Source organism: Pezoporus flaviventris, unplaced genomic scaffold, assembly GCF_033815535.1.
Source record: "Pezoporus flaviventris isolate CSIRO_AGI_PZ_B2104156 unplaced genomic scaffold, CSIRO_AGI_Pfla_v1 ptg000029l, whole genome shotgun sequence".
Lineage (NCBI taxonomy): Eukaryota > Metazoa > Chordata > Aves > Psittaciformes > Psittacidae > Pezoporus > Pezoporus flaviventris.
In genome coordinates this window covers 9,038,199-9,060,627 of record NW_026892577.1, presented here as the reverse complement: position 1 = coordinate 9,060,627, position 22,429 = coordinate 9,038,199, and the positions used below count along the sequence as shown (strand labels likewise).

Genomic DNA, 22,429 nt, shown 5'->3' with positions numbered 1-22,429 from the left:
ACAGACACGATGTGTGGATAGAAAAAATCAAAAGGAAAGATGCAGAATGGTCACCAAACCTGGGATTGGATCTGCTAGTGCTGGTGAAGTCCTGAGCCTGAGTGAAATCTACAGAAGTGGTTCTTACCTCTGCTAACTCTACCCACTGTAGTTCCAGTGTGGCCTGCAGTACTCTTTTCTGTTCTGAGGCATTGTGTGAATGGTGCTGAGCAAGAGAATGGTGGTGCTGTGATGCAGTGAATGGGACTCACTAATTTGTGAGAACCCTGCTCCAAGATAAGCTGTGATCAAATTGTTCCATGACCCAGGATGTGTAAAACGCCTCTTTTGACATGCTGCTATGTGGTACCCATGCTGCATGCTTGTGTGCTGTGCTGCTGAGCTCCCACCTTATCATTTAGTGCAGGAGCCTGATTTCCTCTTGCAGCATCTGCACAGTGCTTTTTTTGCAGCCCTGTTTAGGAGCTTAGCAGCAAGTCTGGCAGTACTGAAGGCTCCCTGCCATGGGCCTGCTGTGCTTCAGAGGCAGACTGTCTGTTTCACACCCGGACTGGCTGTGCTAGAAGAAAATATGTCCCATCATTGGGGTAGCACTGTACCAGCAAAAATGGTGAGGGCCCTGCCTGCAGGCAGTGTTTATTATGAGGATATGGGGACATTTCAGCTTGTAATGATTTTTAGGTAGACTCAGACCTTTCCTTAGTAAACAAGACAGCATTATCACACAGATGCTTTGTTTTATGGTGACTGGTCTCACACATAATAAATAGGTTAAAGTTAACTGAAGCAAGTATTGATTTTTCTCTTAGTACATGTGGGATTTCCTCCCTTGGGAGTGCTTGAGTAGTGTGGGAGACCTTCAGGGTGGATCTGTGTGCGTGAATATAATGCCATGTATTGGGGCATTTCTTTTTCCCCACTTTAAGTTTTCCTCTTATGATGTCTTCCCCAACTCCCCCCGTTTCTTTCAGGCTCTAGCAAGTAAGGTTCCTGCTCCCACTCAGAAATTTCATGGGGTGATAGTGATGGTGAGACACACAGGGAGGCTTGAGTGTGTGCAGTGCTGAAGGAAGAGAGGGGCATGGAGCGTTGATGGGCAGACCTAGGCAGAACAGAAGGGATGGGGTACTGGGGAGCAGGTCTACAACCAACAGTGGAGGTACTGATGGTGAAGTTATTGATGTGTGATAGCAGTTAACTCCTTGGTTTATTTTATTTTTCTTTGAAATGAAAATCACAGAATAGGAAAAGAAATAAAAGAAACCCCCAAATGATCAGTGCTGCTTTAGAAGGCTTTGGTATGAAATGATTGTCGGGCTTTATTTGTTTCTTTCTTTAGGTAGTGTCATTAGACTCCCCTCCATCCCCTCCAAATCATCTCCTCCAGCCAAACATAACTTTCCCAATTGTCTTTCTCTCCTTAATTGAACCCAGCCCCCCCTTGGTTATAGGCATATTCTACTCCTTTATATTTGTGACACAATTTCCCTTCCGGAACATTTGCTTACTTGCTTACTTAAGATCTTCTGCCTTGCCTGGTGTTATGGCATATGGTTACCTTACATCAATTAAAAGTCAACATGGTCCAACAGCATATAACACCAACCCCTGCTTCTTTGAATGGCTGTTTGCAGCTGGGTGGGGATTAAAGCAGATTGTAGTGGATTAGACCAAGGATTAAAACAGCCTGTAATGGATACTGTGTTGAAATATTCCATTTCTATTCTTGGATATAGACCGTGAAAATCTAGGGTTGTCCATCCTCACTATCACCGTGCCATGCAAGAGGCCAGGTTTTGAAGCAAATCTGATGTTCCTGCAGCAAGGATGGTACAAACTGGAAAAGCCCTTTTTCTCTTGTGCGGCAGATGGGCACGCAGTTCGCTAATCGTGCAGGAGATGGGGGTGTTGCTCACGTTACCTTTGTTTTCTAGAGAAGGAAAGGGACTAGAGAAGAGCGCTGCTGCTTCTCTCTTTGGCACTGGTACCTCTGCTAAAAGCAGGGAAATCCGCAGCTGAGAGATTTTAATAGTCCTAGCTCATCAGTGAGACTTCAGCTTGTGTCCTGTTATTTAACAGTAAAAAGCAGGCACTGATGAAGGGTTTTGAGGGTTTTCTTTGGAAACATCTTCTGGTGGGTGTCTGTCTGAAAAACAAAGGCCTGGGGTAATCTTGCTAAGATAGTATGAACTGAATGTCTGGGATTGTCCCTGAGTGTGGCAGGTGTGGATGATACAGAGGATGATTTTAGCTGCAAGTAAAAACTCTTCAGTCTGCAGGGTAGGAGAGATCCGTTATCGGGGTGATGAGCACACTGCCTGAAAGAGAGTGTTGATGAACACACCTATGCATGAAGCCCATCACATTCTGTGCCATGTCCAGCACAGCCTGGCTCTTGTGGTGACAAAGAGTGATGTGGTGGACACAAAGCAATGCCTGGTGCTGGCAGGAGTTAGGAAAGGAGATGTGACCACAGGATCCTATCTTGGCGTTTGTGGCCTTTGGTTGTGAAGTCAGGGATAGTGCTGCACAAATGAGTGTCTGATCCAAGTATAAGCAAGGACTGGGTCTTAAACAGTATCCAGAAAGGCTGAGAAGATTAGTGGGACTGGTGGACTACAAAATGGCTAAGCAGTGGCAACTGCTAGTCCCACGGTAGCTTTTACTTTGTGGTGACAGGGGTTCTGAACACACAGAAATTTTCAGGAGCAGCAGTGAGCTGCTGCTGGGTCCTAAGGGACTGGAGAATCATAGAATGGTTTGGGTTGAAAAAGACCTTAAGGTCGCCTAGTTCCAACCCCCTGCCATGGGCAGGGATGCTTCACACTAGACCATGTTGCCCAAGGCTTTGCCTGACCTGGCCTTGAACACTGCCAGGGATGGAGCATTTGCTACTTCTTTGGGCAGAGAAACTTTAATCATAATGTAAGGACAAGTTTTGCGTGTCACAACTGCAGCCTCAGTGTGGGAGGGTGACATTAGGGTGGGCAGCTCATCCCTTCACAGTGCAGAGCAGTGGCAGGATCCAGGGGTGGCATGCTGCTGGTGCCACAGACCTGGGGACACTGTTCTTGCAGCAGTCAATCTAGGGAGACAATTGAGGTCCTGTTCCTGAGCATACTACATTGTTCTTTTATAAGCAGTGGGGGGTGCATCCTAGGGGATGGCCTGGCTCTGTGCACACAGGTGTGTGTAACTCGCTCAATCCCTTCGCCCAGGGTTTTATGGATAGATTCTGGCTGAGGCCCACGTCACTGCTCCCACACAAATGAAATGTCATCTCCTAAACGTTTTGGCAGCGTACTTTGAAAAGGAGCCGATTCCAAGCCAGAAATAACATCCGTTGGGTTGGGGGCGGGTGATTTGTTTCCTCTGCCCCCATCTCCCACTTTCCCTCTCTGCGTGGGGATTTGCAGCTCACGGGCAGAGCCGTGCCCGTGGGTTGGAGCCCCCACCGCGCAGTGACCGGCTCCCTCAGCCTCCCCACACCGCCCATCCTCCTTCCCGGAGCTCTCAGCGCTTTCCTCCTACCCCAGACCCTCTTTCCAGGTCGGCAGGACAGCCATTTAGCGGCAGCTCCCACCGCTCGCAACCGGCATCGGTGCTCGCAGTCACCTCTCCCTTCATCCCGCTCTCCCCGAGCCGGGCTGCTCGGGCTCCCCCGCCCCGGTCAGACGTCTGCAGCAGGAGGCGGCTAAAGAAGCCCCAGCGCGGGCACAGCACAGCCATCACCGATCCGCTCTCTGTCCCTCTCTCCCTCCGCTCCGCCCCGGGCTCCATGGAAGACCCAAGGCGGGAGAAACTGTTGAGCCGACCCCGCGTTGAGACTGACAAGGGGGGGGGGGGGGGGAGCCGTGTAGTTGGTGGATCCGTCCTTGGACGGCAAAGAATGGCTGATGTGGTAGAGTAGGCGGGTGGGACGATTAACAAAACGCTAATTATTGCCACTTTTGAAAGGGAGGAGGAGAACGGGGAAAGGTCTGCCGTGGGTTTGATCTAAAGGGAAAATGTGCCGACGTGCTGCTGCAATGAATCTCACCGGAGGAACGTGACGCAGGCACGGGTGTCAGTGACCAGGGTGACCCCCGGGACGACGGGGTTCGCCTTCGCACAGTTCGATTAACTCACACCTTGCCCGGTGGCTGAAGCTGCAGTGGCTCCTTGGGCTTTGCCAGCAGAAAGCTGGTGTCCTGGCCGGGGGAAATGTGGCATTCCTGCGATGGGAGCGGGAGCGCTGCGCTGGCATCATTTAGAGATACGTCTCCCTCGCTCTCTCTCCCGACACAGTCCCGAGAGGCTGCCGCAGTGAGATAGCTGCCTGCAGACACTGCCCTTTCTTGGGTATTCGCCCCACAAATAAATCCTGCCAGTCTCCCTTCCCGGACGGTGGTACGGTTGCTGGGATTCCCATGCACACGAGAGAGTTCCCACGGCCGGGAAGCCCCGCTCGGGACAGGCACATCTTCATGCCCGGAGCCGGCTCTGCTGGGTTGTTGAGCCGGTCGGTACGGCAGAGTCACCCAAAAGCCACACTCACCCAGGCTTGTTGCTTTACACCCCTTCCCCAAGTCCAGCGTTTATGCATATATAGGCACGCACATAGGGTGAGCAATACCTACGCTGCTGTAGATACGAGTCTATGTAAATACACATCACGAGAAACGCTGAATGACGGCTGCTCTCAGGCAGGAGCGCAGCCTCGGGCAGGAACTCGCAGACCAAATCAGGAGCAAAGACTGAGTGATGCTCCCGCTGATTCGGCGCGGGGTCCGTGTCCCGCTCCCGCCCCCGGCCCCGCTCCCGGCCCCCGGCGGCGAGGCGCGGCTGGGGACTCGCTGGTGTATTTCAGCGGCGGCGGCGGCTTGGCAAGGCTCGGGGCTCCTCCCCCCGTGTGGTGTTACCCTCTCACTTGATCAAATCCTTGAACGTGAACAGTTTCACTGAAAAGCACTTTTGAAAAAAAAAAAAAAAAGGAGAGAGAATCCACCAAGAGCAAGGAACAGAATCCAACAACCGGGGAGAGAGTTGGGATTTTTGTTCTTTTTTTCCTTCTTATCTTTTTTTTTTCCTTATTTTTTTCCCCCCTTAATTTTTTTTTCCCGGTCACCGTCTCAGAGGCTGAGGAAGAGGGAAGAAGAAGAGCGAGAGAAAGAGGAGCCTTTCGCAAATACTAATAATTATTATAATTAGAAGCCGGCCCCTTTCTCTTTAAAGAGAAAAAAAAAACCCTAACCGCAGCGGCTCGCGCTCCCCCTCCCTCTCCGAGCCCCCCGACTCGCTCCGCAAAGGCATGGAGAAGGGGACCAACTGCTTTCCGACCTGCCACACCATTTTTCTCGCCTGGACATGGCTCTTACTCCTCTCTTGGTGTTGCACCGGCGCCGAAATAACTTGCAGATCCTGCTCGTCTCCATCGCCCTCCTGGCCCGCATCCTCGTCTCGCCTTAGGCAGGAGCAGCGACCGCCGCCGCCGCGGGGATTATGGATCTGGCCGGGCGGCCGGGCGCGGGGCTCGGCCGGCGCGGACCCGCTGCCGGGCGGGGAGCCGGGGGGCCGAGCGGGGCCGCGGGGAGCGCCGATCAGCTCGGCGGGGGCGGGAGGCGGCGCGCTCGGGGGCCGGGGCCCGGCGGCGCCGCGGAGCCGGCGGAGCAGCGAGGGGCGCTCCCGAGGGGTGCCCGCGGCCGAGGGGCAGCACGGCGGCAGGGCTCAGCCCCGCGGGCCGCTGGAGGAGGGCAGAGCGGCGCGGTTGCGAGGGGCAGAGGAGCTGAGGCTGAGCAGCACCACCTTCGCGCTCACCGGGGATGCGGCGCACAACCAAGCCATGGTGCACCGGTCCGGCCACAACAGCAGCGTGAGTACCGACCCACGGACCCGACCCCAACCCGGCTCGGTTTGGCGGGGAGGGAGCCGCGCTTGCCGCTGCGGCAGGGAGTGCGCGGAAGAGAGGGGCGCTTGGTGGGCACCGCAGGGAGGGGGACATGGAGCGGTGGCAGCAGAAAAAAGTTTTCCCGGGGAAAGATGGGGAATGGGAATACCTTTCTTCCCCCGCCCCCAGGCAGAGCTGCGATGGCAGGGGCAGTGCGATCGGAACGCCGCCAAAGGGGCTGGGCTGTCTGGAGCTTTCTCCTATGCTCAGGGAAGACCCCCTGCCCCCCACTCCGCTCTGTCCCTTGTCCCTGAACAGCTGGGTCCCCTTTCTCTCTGATTCTTCATATGTAATATCCACCTCGGCACGCTTCGCTGCCTCTGCGCCAGGGGGTGAGGGATCTACAGTGGTGGTGGAAAAGCCCTCCTGATCCCTGCTCTGCACGCTGGCGACAAGAGAGTTCCCATTAAGTCATTTAAGGGTGGAAAGCCCCAGAGCACGTTAAGGGTCTCAGTAAGGAGGCAGATAGTTCAAGCACAGTGAAAAGTTTATTAAAAATCAGTGGCATGTCATGCCTTTTCCCTGTAGGCAGTAACAATGAGTCACTGAAGTGCCCCTCAAGGTCTGTGGGACGCTGTATAGGGGTGTGTGTGGGGTAGGTGTCCCACGATCCCACGCACCATCGTGCCACGATAGAGCAGGACCCTCCCTCGCACCCTGCTTTTCAATGCCTGGCAGATGACTGTGGACAAAACTTCAACTTTCTTTTAACTTGGTATCAGCCATACTATTTCCATTCTGATGTAAAGCCTGAGAACAGGCATAACTTAAAGGTCTACAGGAAACCTTTATTCCCATTATTCTGATTATTATAGCCTGTCATTGCCTTGAAAATGCCACTTTTATTGTTTTGCCGCTATTGGAAATGGGTATAAAGCAATTAACAGCATGAAACAGATCAGCTGGATTTTCAGATGCATTCTTCATGAAACTTATTAGTCATTAAAAAGCAAATTGTCTATCTATCTATCTGTGCATCAGCTATAGCTTTATAATGTGCAATTCAACCACCTCTTTATTTTACTGACTGGAAGTTTTTTTCCCTATTTAGTATTACTTGGGCAATAATCCTGACAGCAATGTAGATGTTACTTTGATTTAACCAATTTTTTAAAGGCAGTTGTGTTTGCCAGACATGGATTCCACTCTCATTAAAGCTGAAAGCAAACATTCAAGAGAAAACAGCTGCGTGGTATATTTTAGCACTATGCTTGTCTCTAGGATTATTTATGTTTAATATAACATGGCATGTAATGAAGAAAACAACCTATGTTCCCTCTCTTTTCTTTCATTTTGGTGCTGAATCAAGGGGCATTGAGCAAAAGAAGCTAAAATCCCCCCCCATCCCTTCCCAGCATGGATTTTTGAGTATTTCTGGTTGAAGTAGCAGAGAAAACTCATTCTGTAGGCTTTTACTGGGGAAAGAAAGGTTATTTTTTGTTAAAGTGCAGGTCAGAAAGTGATTTCCACAGAATTTTGTCTCCTTCTTTTTTTTTTGTTTTTACAGAAATATGCCATTTAAATAACTAGTTTCCTTTATTGTTTAACTCCAGGTGACTAAGAAAGGTAATGAAGGTTTTGTGCCTCAAGATACTGTGTGTTAAAAGCTTCCAACTCAAAAGCGCAAGCAAAAGGCTGGTGGTTATTGCCAGTGTGGTGTTTGTAGGCAGGAAAAGCAAGCATGTTAATAAATACTAGTCTTACCATCTTGTGATTTTTCTAATATGAAGCTTAACATCTTGAGACTTTCTGTCCCATCTCTTGAAGGAAACATGCTCCATTTAGTGATTAAATGGATTTATTTTTTTTTAACAGTTTAGAGGGAAAGTTAAATGCTTGAACCTGGGTCCTTCTATTTAGCAGCAGAGAAGGCTGAATCCAATGCCAGCTTTTCTGCTGCAGTTCAGTTTTTACCTGATTCTGAGCACTGGCGTGTCTATGGCATAGGAACGTCAAGCAGTTGCCCAAGGTCACTCAGGGAAGCAGTGTGGCTTTTGCCAGCTACATCAGTTCCCAGCCTCTCACTTCAAAGCATACATTTGCTTAGGTCATAGTTAGATATAAAGCAGCAGGAAGGTGTATTGAAAATGGACAAAAGATGGTAACTCATGTCATGATTATGCCAGATGACTTAGGAGAGCAGGTAGGACATGTCTGTATGTTGTTATTTTCAGGCTACCAAAGCAGTGAAGAGGCACACAGCTTGCTTTTACCAATGGTCTGTTCCTTGAATAGATTTCAAACCCTGTGTTTTTGCCACTTACGATTTATTAAAAACATGATCAATCACATTTCATGCAGTGAAGCAGTGTCTTTCAAATCATACACGGGTGGTGGGGGATTCCTAACAACTCGGTGAATTTGCAAAGGGGAGAAAGCATGGTAATAAAAAAATGATGCTTTTACTGGGGCATATAGATCTACAGACACTTTGCAAAAAGGAGATCTTTGCAGGGGCTGCTCATCCTGTTACCTGGAATGTTAAAAACCTTCAGTGTGTTTTTACAGCTATTATTTAAGAGCAGCTCCCTCTCCCTCCATCTCCTATCCCCCTGTTCTCCCATGTCCCTCAAATTTCAAATTTCAAACTTATTAAAAAATAATCCCTTCCAGGCAACAAACTTTTGTTTCTCCATTTGCAGATAGTGAGGGCAGGATTAGGATAGAGGCTGGTGAGATCAGGGAATTCGGGTTCTCTGCTTTGTCCTGCCCAGAGGCTTTTTCTGCGACCTTAGGAAAGACAATTAACCTCTCTGGATCTCCTCTTCCATGTTAAATGAGGATAGTACTACTTAGCTACCACAAAGTGGTGATGTGGAGCAGAATTCATATCTGCTTTGTACGATACCTGAAGATCTTCAAGTGGAAATTGTTAGGAAAATGCAAGAATACTGTTCTGTGTAAAGTGAGGTTTGTGCTGTCTGTGCTCTTCGGAACAGGAGTTGCCTTAATTCAGTAGGTCTGATATTAGAAAAAACAAGACTTGTACTTGGGCTTCAAGCACCAGTCTGCCCTAATGGTATTTATTGAGAGGTCACTGAAGCTCTTGAGGGACCTAGTAAAGATCAGTTAAAATGTTGGGTTTTTTATTGCTCAGGCCTTTCTGAAGGAAGGAGAATTTTTATGAAAACTGCTGTTATTCCCAGAAGATCTGCAAGCCTTTCTTTTTTTCGAAGCCATTCCTCTCTGAACACACACTGTGCACAAATGTGCTATTTGGGGAGCAGTTCTACCCTCTACACTTGTGTTCCCTCTCTCTTGATGATTATGTCATTGCATGAAAATTTCCCTTGGTCTGCTCACCAGATGATGCTCTCTTCAACCTCCCTGTGAAGATGATCTGTTTCCTTAGATTGTCTTGTTTTCCTTCATCTCTCCCTGATTTCTGGGTTAAGGACCTGCAAAACATACGTAGCAGCACCTTCAATGCTGTTACAGCTTTAAATCTCACTCTCTTGTTTCTTGACGATAGTTTACTCAAGAGATTTCAACAAGCTGCAGTGGGGAAAGCACACTTACTCAGGTTGTTCTCCTGATATGATCACTGATATGATATGATCCTGATATGATCATGTGATACGTTTACCACTAGTGGAATGGTAAACAGAGACTGTTGTCATTGGGTTTCAGAGTAGCCAGTCTGATGAATGTAGCTGTTCATAGGAAGTACTTAATTATGGCCATGCTTTTCCCATGTTGGAAGTGCTACAAATTCTGTGGTGGTGTGGGCAAATTTTTGTTGGGTTTCATTTGTTTGTTTTTAATATACAAAGCAAAGATGAGCATTTTTAGCTTTCTTCTAACCTCTAGAAGACATTTGCAATCCATTATTTATGCAGAGGCCTCATCTTACCATCATAGTCTGGGATAGTGTGGGATACATAGGTATCCCATGTATACATGCCTTTGCCTTTCTAGGAACCAGAGGCAAACTTCAGGCTTAAAGATGACAAAATGTACTGTAATGCCACAGTAAGAGCAGGAGATGGCATTTGTGTAAGGCACGTGCAATATTTCACATTGCTTCAGCCAGGCCTAGCTCCTATATGATCCTAGGGGTTGGATTTTTCATACTATTGGGAAAACGTGATCTGCATATTTTTATCTCAATGCGGTGCAGCAGTGCAGAATTTAAACAAGAAGTACAGTGTGCCCAAGTGATATAGCTGCTACTGTGCAGACCATGCAACTGCATTCACGGTTGGCCTTATGATCCAGGCTCTGTAAGTTGGGGAAGGCAGGATTAGAGCTGGTGAGAGACTGGACTAAGGCCTTGTTTTACCTTGTCAGCCATGTTACACTGTTTTGTCCAGAGGTCTAGTCAGCCTGTGGCTGTTGTCTCTTTGTAAGATTCACTCCAAGACTGGGAATATGAGACGTCTTTGGGACAAGACACTGCTAAAGAGGAGGCTAAGCACTACAGTAGCCTACAGCCACCTGAAATAGAGTCAGACAGAAAATGCAGCTCGTTTTATCGGTTGAAGAGGGATTAACATGTGGCAACACCCACAACGTACATCAGATTGAACATTAGGAAGAGTTTCTTCCCAAAGAAGTTGGTGCAGCAGGGCACCAAAAAGTTTTAGGAGTCTGTCTTTGGAGGTTTTTGAGCCTGACATACACATGATCTGATGATAGCAACCCTGCTCTGAATAGGCTTCTGTGATTCTTTCCCTCCTGCTGCCACTGATCCTATTCCCTAATCCTGTGCAAGCTCTGGCAGTGAAAAGCAGGTTGTACAAGTTCTTGCAGTGAAGTCTGTCTCTTCCGGGAATGATTCTTCTGAATGCTGTTGGCAGTGTTCTGGTGTGATCTGCTAATGTACTGGTGGTTTGATGCTGAGACATTATTCACTCCCATGGCGAATTACAAGCTGGGGAGGCTGATGGGCTTGCTGTGTGCCAGGTAGTTTTTCATTAAGATGCCTAGCAGTGCAGTGTGATGGGCAGAATTAGATGGGCAGTATTTGCAATTCCAAATAGACTGCTATGCTTGGAAGGGAGGAAGGGGAGAAAATGAATCTTTAGGCAGGCAATGCTGCATTTAGTTGTCAGCCATGGGTAACTGCTCCAACAGTCCAGTTGGATTTCAGTCTAAAATGTTTACTCCTAGAGTGCAAAATAGTGATGGAGCAATCATACTAATTGCACTGCATTTGGTAGATATTTTAATTGCTATTTTGTACTGTTTCTTTCTCAAATGGCTTTTGGCTAGGTTGGACTCTCATTGCCATTTGAAGGTAGACTGGTTATATCACAATGCCTTGATGCATTTCCACTTTTCCACTACCTTTAATAATGAAGTTTGCCACTAAAGTCCTTCTCCAGGACTGTGCCAATCCATTTTTAATTAATATTCAAATACAAGATGGGGAAATAAAAATTAAACTCTTGCATGGCAATTGCTTTTATGATTGTGTTGAGTCAGCAGAGCAAGAATAAGGTGTCTGGAGAATACTTTTTGGGCTATCTCTCTCTAGACTGGTTTCATTAAAAGTCAGGTTGATGTCCAGTGGGTGAGCGTTGATGTTGCTTGTGGATTCCGTGAAGCTGGCAGATGCCCTGGGCCATTACCCTGCCTAGCACAGCAAGCTGTCAGTGTAGCTTAGAGCCCAGTAACAGAACTACTGTTGTTCTAGGTGCCTGTCAGCAGTATCCCTTCGGGCCTCAGCACTCATCCTTCTTCATGACCAGGGATGAAGCCTAGAATTTGTGGCTAAGCTTTCACAATGATTTAAATGCAAACAGAAAAAAAGCCCTATATGATTCTTTAATGATTTTTTTTTATGAAAAACAATCATCCAATTAGATGAAGAAGTATTCTGAAAATGGGTTTGAGCAGATAATTGATGTTTGGAAGGAGAAATTTTTCCCAAAAGGGAAGTGAGATGAGACAAATATTTTCTTAAATGCAAGGCTGGGGGTAGATGAAATTTTCTCAGAGTTTCCAAATTTATAGTTGTATTTGTAGTAGAGATTATAGAAAAAAAAATGAAGGCAATGTCATCTATTGGGCAAAGCACAGGTTAAGGAGCTAAAGATTTTTTAATGCTGGTTGTACTAAAGAACACTGGAAGCGAGTGTTGCAAACAGTCAAGACTTTACTTAGATTGTGTCATAGTGTCGTGCTCCTTAAGTTCCCTGGGTATCTGTAGATAGAATGGAGGAGAGCACTACATGCTTACCTGAGTCAGTGCTCTCTTACAAATCCAGATTAATTTCAGGATTAAAGGCCAAGCCTGAGCTCATGTTTGGGGTTGGTTCCAGGAGAACTGCAAAGAACCTGTTGGTTATGGAGTTAACACTGGGGTTTGGAAGGGTTCTGGTCAAATTTAGCTTCCAGTGCGAATCTGTTTGAAGGTGTGTGGAGTTTATCCTGCTTTTAATCAAGACAGTAAATTAAATGACCTGTTCCTTTAAAAGCACTGAATGCTGTAAATGCAGAAAGTCCCCAAAGCACCAAAGTCTTTGGTTAGATCCTTAAACTAATGTAGGATTGATTGAGGTCAGTTTACTGTAGTTGAGGAATTCAACCTGCAGCATCGTTATTAACATTTCCTCTATGCAAAAAGAAGGACATGGCAGTATTTCCTTTCCTGCCATTATGGGGTGTTGTGAGACTGAGGGAACTGCATAAAGTTTGCTGCATGTTTGAAAGGGTGGCTGTGTAGGTGTTAAACATATTAGATAAATAATCTGCTATGGAAACTTCAGCGTCAATTCCCAACCGTTGTTGCCAGCAGAGTTCCAGCGTATACTAAAAATCAGAAAAGATTGATGCTGAATAATCAAACCACTCTTTTTTCCTTCCTTCTCAGCCCTCAAGGAGACCTGATTGCTCTCCCACTGAAATAAGTAGCAAAACCCTCTTGTTCAAGGAGGGTCCCTGACACCAAAGCTGTCACGATGTTTTTTCCCTTTCGTGTTCTGATACGTGACACAAATGCTAGCCAGGCAGATGTGCAGACCACTGCAGGGCCTCTGTACCCAAAATAGCATCGCTTTTAATTAGCTCCAGTGTGATTCGGATGCCTTGGGGTGCATGCTGTAGGAAAGGGTGCCGGGCTGCTAGTGTGTGGAGAGCAGAGCTGGGCGCTAGAGGGAGCGTGGGCATTTGCTAAAGGAAGGAAAACACCGCAAAGGGTGGGAGGGGAGCTGGGGCTTGGGAGATGCACGCTGGAAAGCCAGGCGCTGCTGAAATACTGATATGAAAACCCGCTTGGAGTCATTGACTCTGTGAAACTCCTGCTGTCGGGGCTTCCCTCTGCGGGAGAGGAAAATCGTCTTAGCCTGCACTCGGCCTCGGTAAAGCATTTCACTCTCCCTTGCAGCTGTTACTGTCTGCCTTTCATGTGGTCTCTGATTGCTGCCAGCCCTTTTTGTGAAGTTGGGAGTCCCTGTGCCGTGATTTCTCATCTGCTCTGGTCACCTCTAGCCTTAGTCCTGTGCCTGTAAAGCCACCAGCATCCTCCCCACACAGTGCTGCTGGGCTGGGAGAAGGGATGATGTTAACATTTACAGTGCCAGGAAGCAGTCTGAATCCTTGCTGCTCCTGACTGATGCAGTGTGTACTTTATCTCCTGAAATGCCATGCTCCGTTTTGACTTCGGGACTAACCTCCGAGGGTAGCTGCTGATCTTCTCTCCTTCCTACACCGATTATAGCTTGTAGGTGAGGTCAGGGCAGTTGTGCTTCATTGCTTCTCTCCTGGTGCCTGATCTACAGAGGATACGCTTGTCCTGACAGGTCCGTGCCACTTAGGACTTTGACCAACATTTTGACCAACCTGAGGTTGTTGCACAAATCTTAGTGTTTCTCTTCCTCTCTCCTTTTCTTTCTTATGTGTGTGTGTGGGACAGAAGGGACCAGAATTCATCCCAGTCACTGCATGGTGGCACAAAATAACATTTCTTCCAGGGAAAACTGGTTCTGCTTACTGGTGTCCTGGGGACTAAAATAGATTTTTGGGACTTGGAAAAACTGGGACTGAGACACAGTGAATCACTTTGGTCAGTGGTGGGCTACAGACCTCGGGATCCTAAAAACAACTGCTTCAGCCCTGCTTCAGATGCTATCTATGTAGCTATAGACCAGCCTATAATGTGTGGGTAGTGCTGGTACGTTTTCAGTGGACAGTGATGCTGCTGATACAGAATCTCTAGGGCCAGAAGGGACCTCTGGATTTCATCCAGTCCAACCCCACTTCCAACGCAGGGCCACCTCGAGCAGGTTACGCAGGAACATGTCCAGGCAGGTTTTGAATGTCTCCAGAGAGGGAGACTCCACAAGCCCCCGGTCAGTGTGCTCCAGTGCTCTGCCACCCTCAATGTAAAGAAGTTCTTCCTCACGTTAAGGTGAAACTTCTTAGGTTTCAGTTTATGGTTTCAGAAACCTTTTCTATTCAGAAATTTCACTCCAGAAATGTGTTGAGCCCCTTGTGAGGATTTGGCAGGGGACCCCGGTGAGGAGTTAGTGGAGCAGAAGACATGAGCACAGAGCTCCTGCTGACTTTCAAGGCAGAGAGAAAAGCATGAGTTGAGTTCAGATGTGCTTCCTTGGGGTGCCAGAGGAGAGCAGGCTGTGCATGCAGGTTTTCTTCATGATTTTTTGACTTGCAGTTATGCCTAATGGGGATGTGCATTGCCCCATGCATTGGCTTCCCTATGTACAAGGAAGAGTTAATTCACATTGCAGGGCTGTTGCTGAGGCTTAAAATGGATAGATATTTGCAAAAGCTGTTGGGTGGGTGAGAATATATAAAGTATGATTATTTAGCTCTTGCCAAAAGTGTTTAAGGACCTCATGGATGCAGGGAGGAAGGAGTGGGAGCTCTAATTGGTTGCTAGTCTTTCCCTGCGGTTTGTGCCTGATTGGAAAATCCCCCCAGCTGTGATCAATACCATCAGGTGCAGGCAAACAGGACTGCTTGTCTGCAGTCTTTATTTGCCTTTGTTAGAAGGCTGAGGGAGAAGTTCTTTCTGTATAAGGTAGGGGGATGGATGACTGTATTCATGGGCATTTCTCTGTTCTAGGCTTCCTGTCCTTTACCACCAAATCTTGCCAATTTTGTGCTTGCAGGGTGACAGACATGACTGTACTTATAAAGTATACTGCCTCCTAAAATATACTGCCTCCTTCATCTGTGTATTTCAAAGGTCACTAAAAGGAAGATCATCTGGTCTTTGTTGGTTTTGGTTGGGGCTTTTTTGAGAACCTTCAGGTATGCATGAGAGAGGGATCTGCTCTGGGTTGTGTGGCTGATCAGAGCTGAAGTTGGAAGGCAGGTTTTCTGACTCCTGTCCCTTATTGATATGGTTCCTTAATGACAAAGGACTTACTTAACATCATCTGCCACAGTTCAGATGCTGAGTATATTTTATTTTTATAAGAGATTGTATGAAAGAAAGGAAAAACAGGTGAGAAAAGGAGCTAAGATGGGGAAGAACAGGACTCTCAATAATGGAAAAACAGAATGTGCTCAGCTAAAATCATTAACAGATTGATCAAGTTAAAGCACTGCAAAATTCTGTCTGAAAGTGATTTAAGGAGCATTCTTTGTCTACTGTTCTCATCACTTCACCAGTATGGCTTCCCAGATCCCAGTTATTTCAAATTGAAGCTCCTTTTGAGCTGGATGAGAATTGACATAGTGGGACTGTGGGAGCCATGAATTTGGGCTTCCATTGGAAATACAGTGACAGGAGAGGGGTCCCATCTGTCTGCTGAGGTGGTTGTGAGCTGGCTCTGAATTAAGTGACTTGTTTGTAATGGGGTGGAATATTTTAGGATGGTGGTCATCACATGGCACGTGCTTGTGCAATCTTGCCATGGAATAATGTAGTAGGATTCAAAGTTTAAGGGTGGTCTTGGCTTTCTGTAATCATTAGGATGACTTCCCCACCCTTTGTAGTACACTTCACAGCCCAAGGGGAAAAGTGTCAGCTTCACACCCTGTGCAGGTGAAGGACTCCTGAGTGAGCCAGGGCAATTACATCTTCCTCCTGCCCCCTTGGATGGGGCCTCAGCTGGGTTTCTCCATGTCAGTCTTCTGTAAGATGTAGACCTGGGGCAGCATGTGAAGGGCATTGTCCTTGTTTTGCCACTCATGGTGTCTTTCTAGATTTGTTCCCAATCAGCAAATATTGGTAGTACTGGACACTGTAATGGGAATGTGGATGGGGATGCAGAAGGGTGTCTGGGGCTGTGGTGCTGTGCTTCTGGCCAGACCTACTGTCTGAACTGGCATGAACTCCTGGGTTTGCACTGGAACAAGATTTTGCCTCTGTTTGGCTACCAAAAGCCTGGTGTAAGACACAAGACTGATGAGCCTGCAAGTAAAGGAACATGGTGACCGGGTGCATGGAAATCCTTGCTCTAACACTATGTGGTGGAAGAGGCAGGCAGATAGACAAACCTGTGTGTCAGATGAGGTTTATGAAAACCACGTTTGGCCTGCATAAAGTCTTGCCTATGGGATGCTGAGATTGCAAGCCAGTATGCTAGGCATGCTACTAGAGAAAATGGTCATCTTAGAGGACAGAGAATCTATATCCATGTGTACTTTGGCAACTATTGGAGCAACACCAGGAGGAAGCCCCAGGCACTCACAGTGTCCGTATCAGGTGTTGCAGAGATATAATAGAGGTGGTCCAATAATCGTTGTCCAGAGTTTTCTGGGTAGCTGAGCCTTAAATAGAAAAGCTTTCAGAAAAGCATGCGATATGGAATACAGCAGAGACAGATTTGGCCAGAGCACCCCACTGGATTATAGTTGAGTGTTTTTGAGGCTCTGCCCCAGTAGCCATGCTGACTGCTAAGTTATCTGACTTGTGAGAACTGTTTGCTCTCCAAAGGATCAAAAAATGACTAAGATGCCTGGTCATTTGTTAAGCAACAGAAGTTAGCCATCACTTACCACTGAACTACTTGCCCTTCCAGGGCTCTTCTGTCTCTTGGTGTTTTCTTTCATCTGTCATGATCCCTCATTCTGCTGCTCATTTGGAGCTGTAAATAGTGGCACATGGTGTACTTGGGTGAGCATTGCGGGCCTGCCCGAGGGCTGGCTGTGGTCGATACATTGATCAGCTGGAGTCCTGCCAGCTGTGAGAATGGACACTGGGTGGTTTATGGCTCAGTCCAGATGTTATTTTGGGACCTGCTTCTTCACTCAGCTGAGCAGAGCTGAGCTTTGTTTCTCTGTGACCTTTTTCCCCCTGTTGAATTCAGTTCAAACTGGTTAATGGGTTCCAAAGTTATCCCTCCCATGCTAACCCACAGGTGGCATGATCTGCATCTAAAGCTGCAACTTGTTCTTACTGAAGGCAACCTGAAGCACAGCATCAGCACTGAGGAGGTCTTAATTTTCTTAATTAATATTGTTCACTGTTGTTTTTTCCCCAGCCTGCCTGGGAACTCTGTTCCTTTTAATCAAAAGGCAGCATTACTGGTAGTGTAGCATTCTCAATTTGCATGTACTACATCTCTTTGTTGCAGGCTCAATTCTACCCTCTCTTGCTTTTAATTAATTTGAGATTATCTTCATTACTTGTTCCTACCTCACATGCTACAAGTAACAAAGCCTGCCTTTGAGTTGTGCTGAGGTTTTGTGCTGGTGGCTCTTAGCTTTCTGTGTGCTTTGTTTTCTATTCCTTATCTTTTGTGCGAGCTTCCTGCAGTGCTGCGGGAGACAGGCAATAAACTGGACTGGGGAGAAGGTGTCTTAGTGAAAGGAGAAAAGAGGCAGGTCTAACTCCAGCACTAAAGAATGAGATCAAACACTAGATGGTAAAATAAAATGTTGGCTCATTTAGGAATGTTGTGTCTTCTGCAAAATGGGAGAGTCGCATCTTCTTCCCCAAAGACAAAGGTTAACAGTCACTAAAGTCACCTGAGCAGTGGAGGCTGTCCTCAGACCGTGATCTGTATGATCTCCATATAGTTCTTCAAGTGCTCATCCTAGTGGAGACAAGGATGAGAGGCAAGAGCTTCTCATGGAACGTGTGAGGACACAGGAGGGAGTTGATACCTGTGTCAAAGCAAAGCATGCAGTGCTGCTGTTTCTGTTTCACAGCTCATGGGGAAATGCTTTGTGCAGTCTTACTGGTGAGAGTTGTCTGTAATTTATTGCCTCTGGTAGTTAGCAGTTTATCAGTGCAAACCTTGCTATACCTGTGTTGATCAAAATGAGTTGCATGTGAGCACCTGACAGGAGGATGGGAAAGGGCAGAGTGAAGCTTCATGGACTTTTTACTTCTTTTAGAATCTCATTTCAATCACAATGGTCATAGAAAAAAAATGTGTTTTAGAAAGGTAGAAGATACTATGCCTGTGTTTACATGTGTTAGGATACTTGACCTGATAACTAAATAAATAAGTATATAGCTATTTAACTAAATAAAATGTAAGAACCATGTAACCAGAGATTATCAGGGGCTGTAATCTACCTGCTTTTCCTCCATTCCCTCTCAACACCCTCCTGCTGTAGCACATGTGCTGTAATCCTTTCATATGGGTTGCAGATCCCTTCCTTCTCCTTCCCTTGCCACAGCCTTTGGACAGTGGCAGTGACTCACACCCTCTGGTATGAGTCAGGAGTGAAGTGTTTTGTGTGGTTGCATCTTGGCATCCCTCAGTTATACATCAGGTTCCTTAGGTTGAACGTTGTTGTTGTTCATGTGCAGCGTTTGGAGCTCTCATAAAGCATGAGTCCTCCCCTGGTTCAGTTCTGCTCTGCTCTCATCTGCAGATCTAACTGCTCAAGAGACAGGAGGGAATGGTAGCAAGCTGGAAAAGAGCTGGCAATTAGGTGGGGTCTGTCATGCCTGAGGAGTTTTAGGGTTTTGAGAGATAAGTAGAAAACTCTGTGTAATGGTAAACATTTGGGAATAAGAGAGGCTTCCCCCCACCCCCCGTCCCCCCCCAGCACCTTGCACAAATCTTGTGTATTAAAGGATGGTGTATATAATATGGATGGCATAGCCTTGCTCTTTGGGTTTTTTTTTGACTGCATATACGGAATTTGAACTCCCTGGAGAGGAGGCAGTGTGGGCATTCCCTGCCAGCCTCTTCCTGCAGATCTGAGATGATCAGTGATGATTAGTTGTGATAGGAAAAGCGTGGCCTTTTCCATCGTTTCTCTGTCCTTGATACCAGCCTGTCTCTGGGATGCTGGCCAGTTTTCGCTCACTTCCTACCTCCTGACCATGGGGCCAGAAGATGTTTTACTCCTGTGCGGTAGTCCCCTGTGGCGAATTCATGCTGACAGACAATGCAGGTGACAGGAAGCTGGCAGCTCTTTCACGTTCATTCTTTATTTAAATCCTCTCCTTCCAGAGGAAAGCTTATGCTTGACTTGTACTGATGGCATTTTCTTGTGCATCCTTCTGCTATGGGAGCTCCTGCCTAGGGCAGGGACAGAGAATGAACCTAATGGAAGGAATTAGCACTAGGGGAAAAAGAAATAAGGTCCCCTGAGCAAGGCATGCACAACTACTCGCTAAGTCTAACTCCCACTGGGAGAGAAGGGAGCAAAGTGATTTTTTTGGAGCCAGTGTGCAGGTGTATGGGACATGGTCAGTTCAGGTTAGATGTGCCATGGTTGAATGCTATTTGACAACAAATGGGCAGAGAAAGGCTGCCAGAAGGCTTTTCTCCTAGTTATTTAGGTCAGTAGGGTTGAACGGGTCATTCTCACCTGCCAAGGTGCATAAATTATTGTCATGCAAGCTAAAACTTTAAACCACTGGTTAAATAGTCTGTCCTGCTATTAACCAAAGGGAAAGGAAGGATGTCAGTAGATACAAATTACCCTTTTAAGAGACACTGTTCAGCTGATGTTCATGGTCCAAAATTCACTCTGGTTTGTGGCGATTTTATGCTGGTTTTGCTCTAATAGAGCTTGATTTATACTAGTGTCAACAGGATCCTAATGTGAATTTCTGTGTGCAGCATTAGCTTCCCGGTATGGGTCTTCATGTACCTCCTTGGCTTTGTGCCCTTGATTTTATTTCTTTTTCATTCTTCTTGAATGACCTGAGCTTGGGACAGTGGAAATGAGCTGCCTGATTGTGGGAACATAACTAAGTCTGCAACTTGAGGGAGAAAGAAGGAGGTATTGCCACAGTGTGGACAAGTATCTCTCCTGCTCTTTCAGTGGTGGGGAACTTGAGATGTTCAAGTGCAAATTTGCTGGAGTGCACTAGCATGTGCTTGTGTTGCTGGCACTAGCAATGCAAACATTGATGTCCATTGGCTCCCAGTGATTTGGACACATTAGGGTGAGAATTGCTGAGCTGGACTTGCCAAGTGTCTGTTCTTTTGGAGTATTTCTAATGAACAACCTCACTGTGAAAATATGTTCTAAATGCTCGTGTGCTGGTTCTGGGAAAAGATGGGTATCTTTTCCACCATATCTCTCAAAGTCTTTCAGGCAACTCCATGCTCTCAGTTCATTGCTTTGCTAAATATCTTCACTACTTACAAGGGGCTGTTATTATGAGAGGTTGTGACCACCTTCTGGAATAGAAATTGGAGGGAATGAGCAGCTTACAATAAACTAGAAAAAATGGACTTTGAAAAACTGTGTTACAGCGTAGCCTTGAGCTGGGATTGCAGATTCTTCTGCACTTGCTTGAGAAACAGCTGCTATGGGGAATTTCTCTCAGTTATTTACTTAGTTTTGGCTGGGTAGATAAACAGTACACAGACTTGGCCAAATAGCCCAAGTGCTGTGAGTGACCCTTCTGACAGATTGGAAATGCTGTTCTGGATCCTCACGTTTCTGCTTGGAGTAACTTGTCACTGGAACCCTTTGGTTTCTCTTTTGCTCTCTCTTTAATGAAACTGCTGTGCTTGGTTTAAATCCTTGGTATTGCAAAAAAGGACCCTAGCTTGATGAATCAATGGCTTCTGTCAGAGCAGCGTGTTTTATTTCAAGGGCTTATTTTTCATTTTCCTGATGCTGGAGTAAGGCAACAATAATACCTTCAAAGTCATTGGTGATAACACTGATGAAGTGTCAGTAAGATGAGAAATAGACCTACATTTCTTCCCTGTCTCTGGCTGCTGGTGGGCTTGGACAGGATGGAATTTAAAAGCCTCTTCCATCTGCATGCCTGTGCTTCAACCTGTGTTTCATAACAGATGGCAACAGAAAAGCATTAATGCTATGGTACATTACCAAGTGTCACAAGCCACCGAGTTTTAGTGAGTCCTTAAGAAGTAGCTTTTGATGATGATGAGGGCTTCAGTTTTGAAGTTCCACCAAGCAATGTCCAAACAGCATGTCAAACAAAACTGCTGCTTCTTTACTATCTCAGTGGAGACCATCCTGGCTGCTAGTGTGGTATGTTCTCTTGCTGCTTTGCTCACTGGCTGAGCTCTGACATGTTTTTCTAGGTTCCCATGTTGGCAGTGACCATCTCTGTCAGTGCTTTGCTGATGCTTCACTGGTTCTGGGTTTAGGTTCCCCACTCGCTCTGCTGGCTGATCTGAGGAGTGCAGCCAGTGTTTTATAGGGTCTTAGTGAAAGCCTAGGAAAACATTTGGGCTTTGGCTCAGCAGTTAAGGCTTCTTAGCTCTTGAGGCTGAATGACTTAAAGCACAAAGAGATGGCATACTGAAGGTGGTGTATTTATTACAGTAGGTTCCAATTAACTTTTCTCCTTGACAGGTTAAATATCTGGTAGCTGTTCTTGTCCGTTGTCATACAAGATCTGAGTCAAAGCCAGTGAGTTCTTTGAATTTCTATTGAGTATAATGGGTTTTGGACATGTGCCCGGGAAATCAGATGTGCTGGACGAGACCAGAAGTCCATCTATTCCCCATGTCACATATCTGACATTGTTCAGTAGCACAGATGTATCTGGCATTGAATAGTATCTGGCACATCTAACATCTATCTGGAATCAAGAATGCGTAGTACGGAGAGCTCTGCAAATAACTTACTACTCAGCTTGGGTTTTTTTTGGGGTGTGTGTGGGGTGGTTCACAAAAGGGAGCTAATTTGAGCTTAATTCTTAACCCCCATCTCCACCCTGACAGGTCTCTCTAGATGCTGACTTGATGATCAAGCAGAGACTCATTCTGATTTTAAAAATACAAGAGAAACAAAAATAATCAGAAAAAAACAAACCCCAAACCAAACCAAAACCCAAGAACTAAACCCCCAGTACAACCAATCAAATAAAACCCCACATCTCCATAATTTTTAAGGAATAGTTTAAAGGCTTTTTTTTTTTTTTTAATAGAAAAGTGAGGTGTTGTTTTTTTGGTGTTTTTTTTTTTAAGGTTAAAATAGAACATAATTACACACTTATGAAAACAAATTCAACACAATTTAGGAGATATAAAATATGCTGGCCTTACTAAGTTGCCATTTTACTGTAAAAAGTAACTCTTGAAGATACTGCTCCCTCTGATTTTCTGCACTATTCTGTGCCTTGGCATGAAGTTGGTGAAAAGAAGGCAATGTTTATGTGCTCTTGCTGGAGGAAAGCAGCGAGCT

General features: G+C 46.4%; 1 protein-coding gene across 1 annotated transcript in view; it reads left to right on the top strand.

Annotated features, from left to right (window-relative positions):
- The first annotated feature begins 3,944 nt into the window (after nt 1-3,944).
- SORCS3 (sortilin related VPS10 domain containing receptor 3) overlaps nt 3,945-22,429 on the top strand; it is a 300,335-nt gene continuing 281,850 nt past the window's right edge. Inside the window, exon 1 of the mRNA XM_061458813.1 lies at nt 3,945-5,851. Coding sequence (XP_061314797.1) covers nt 5,291-5,851 — 561 coding nt within the window. The 5' untranslated portion in view covers nt 3,945-5,290. The remainder of the gene's footprint in view (nt 5,852-22,429) is intronic.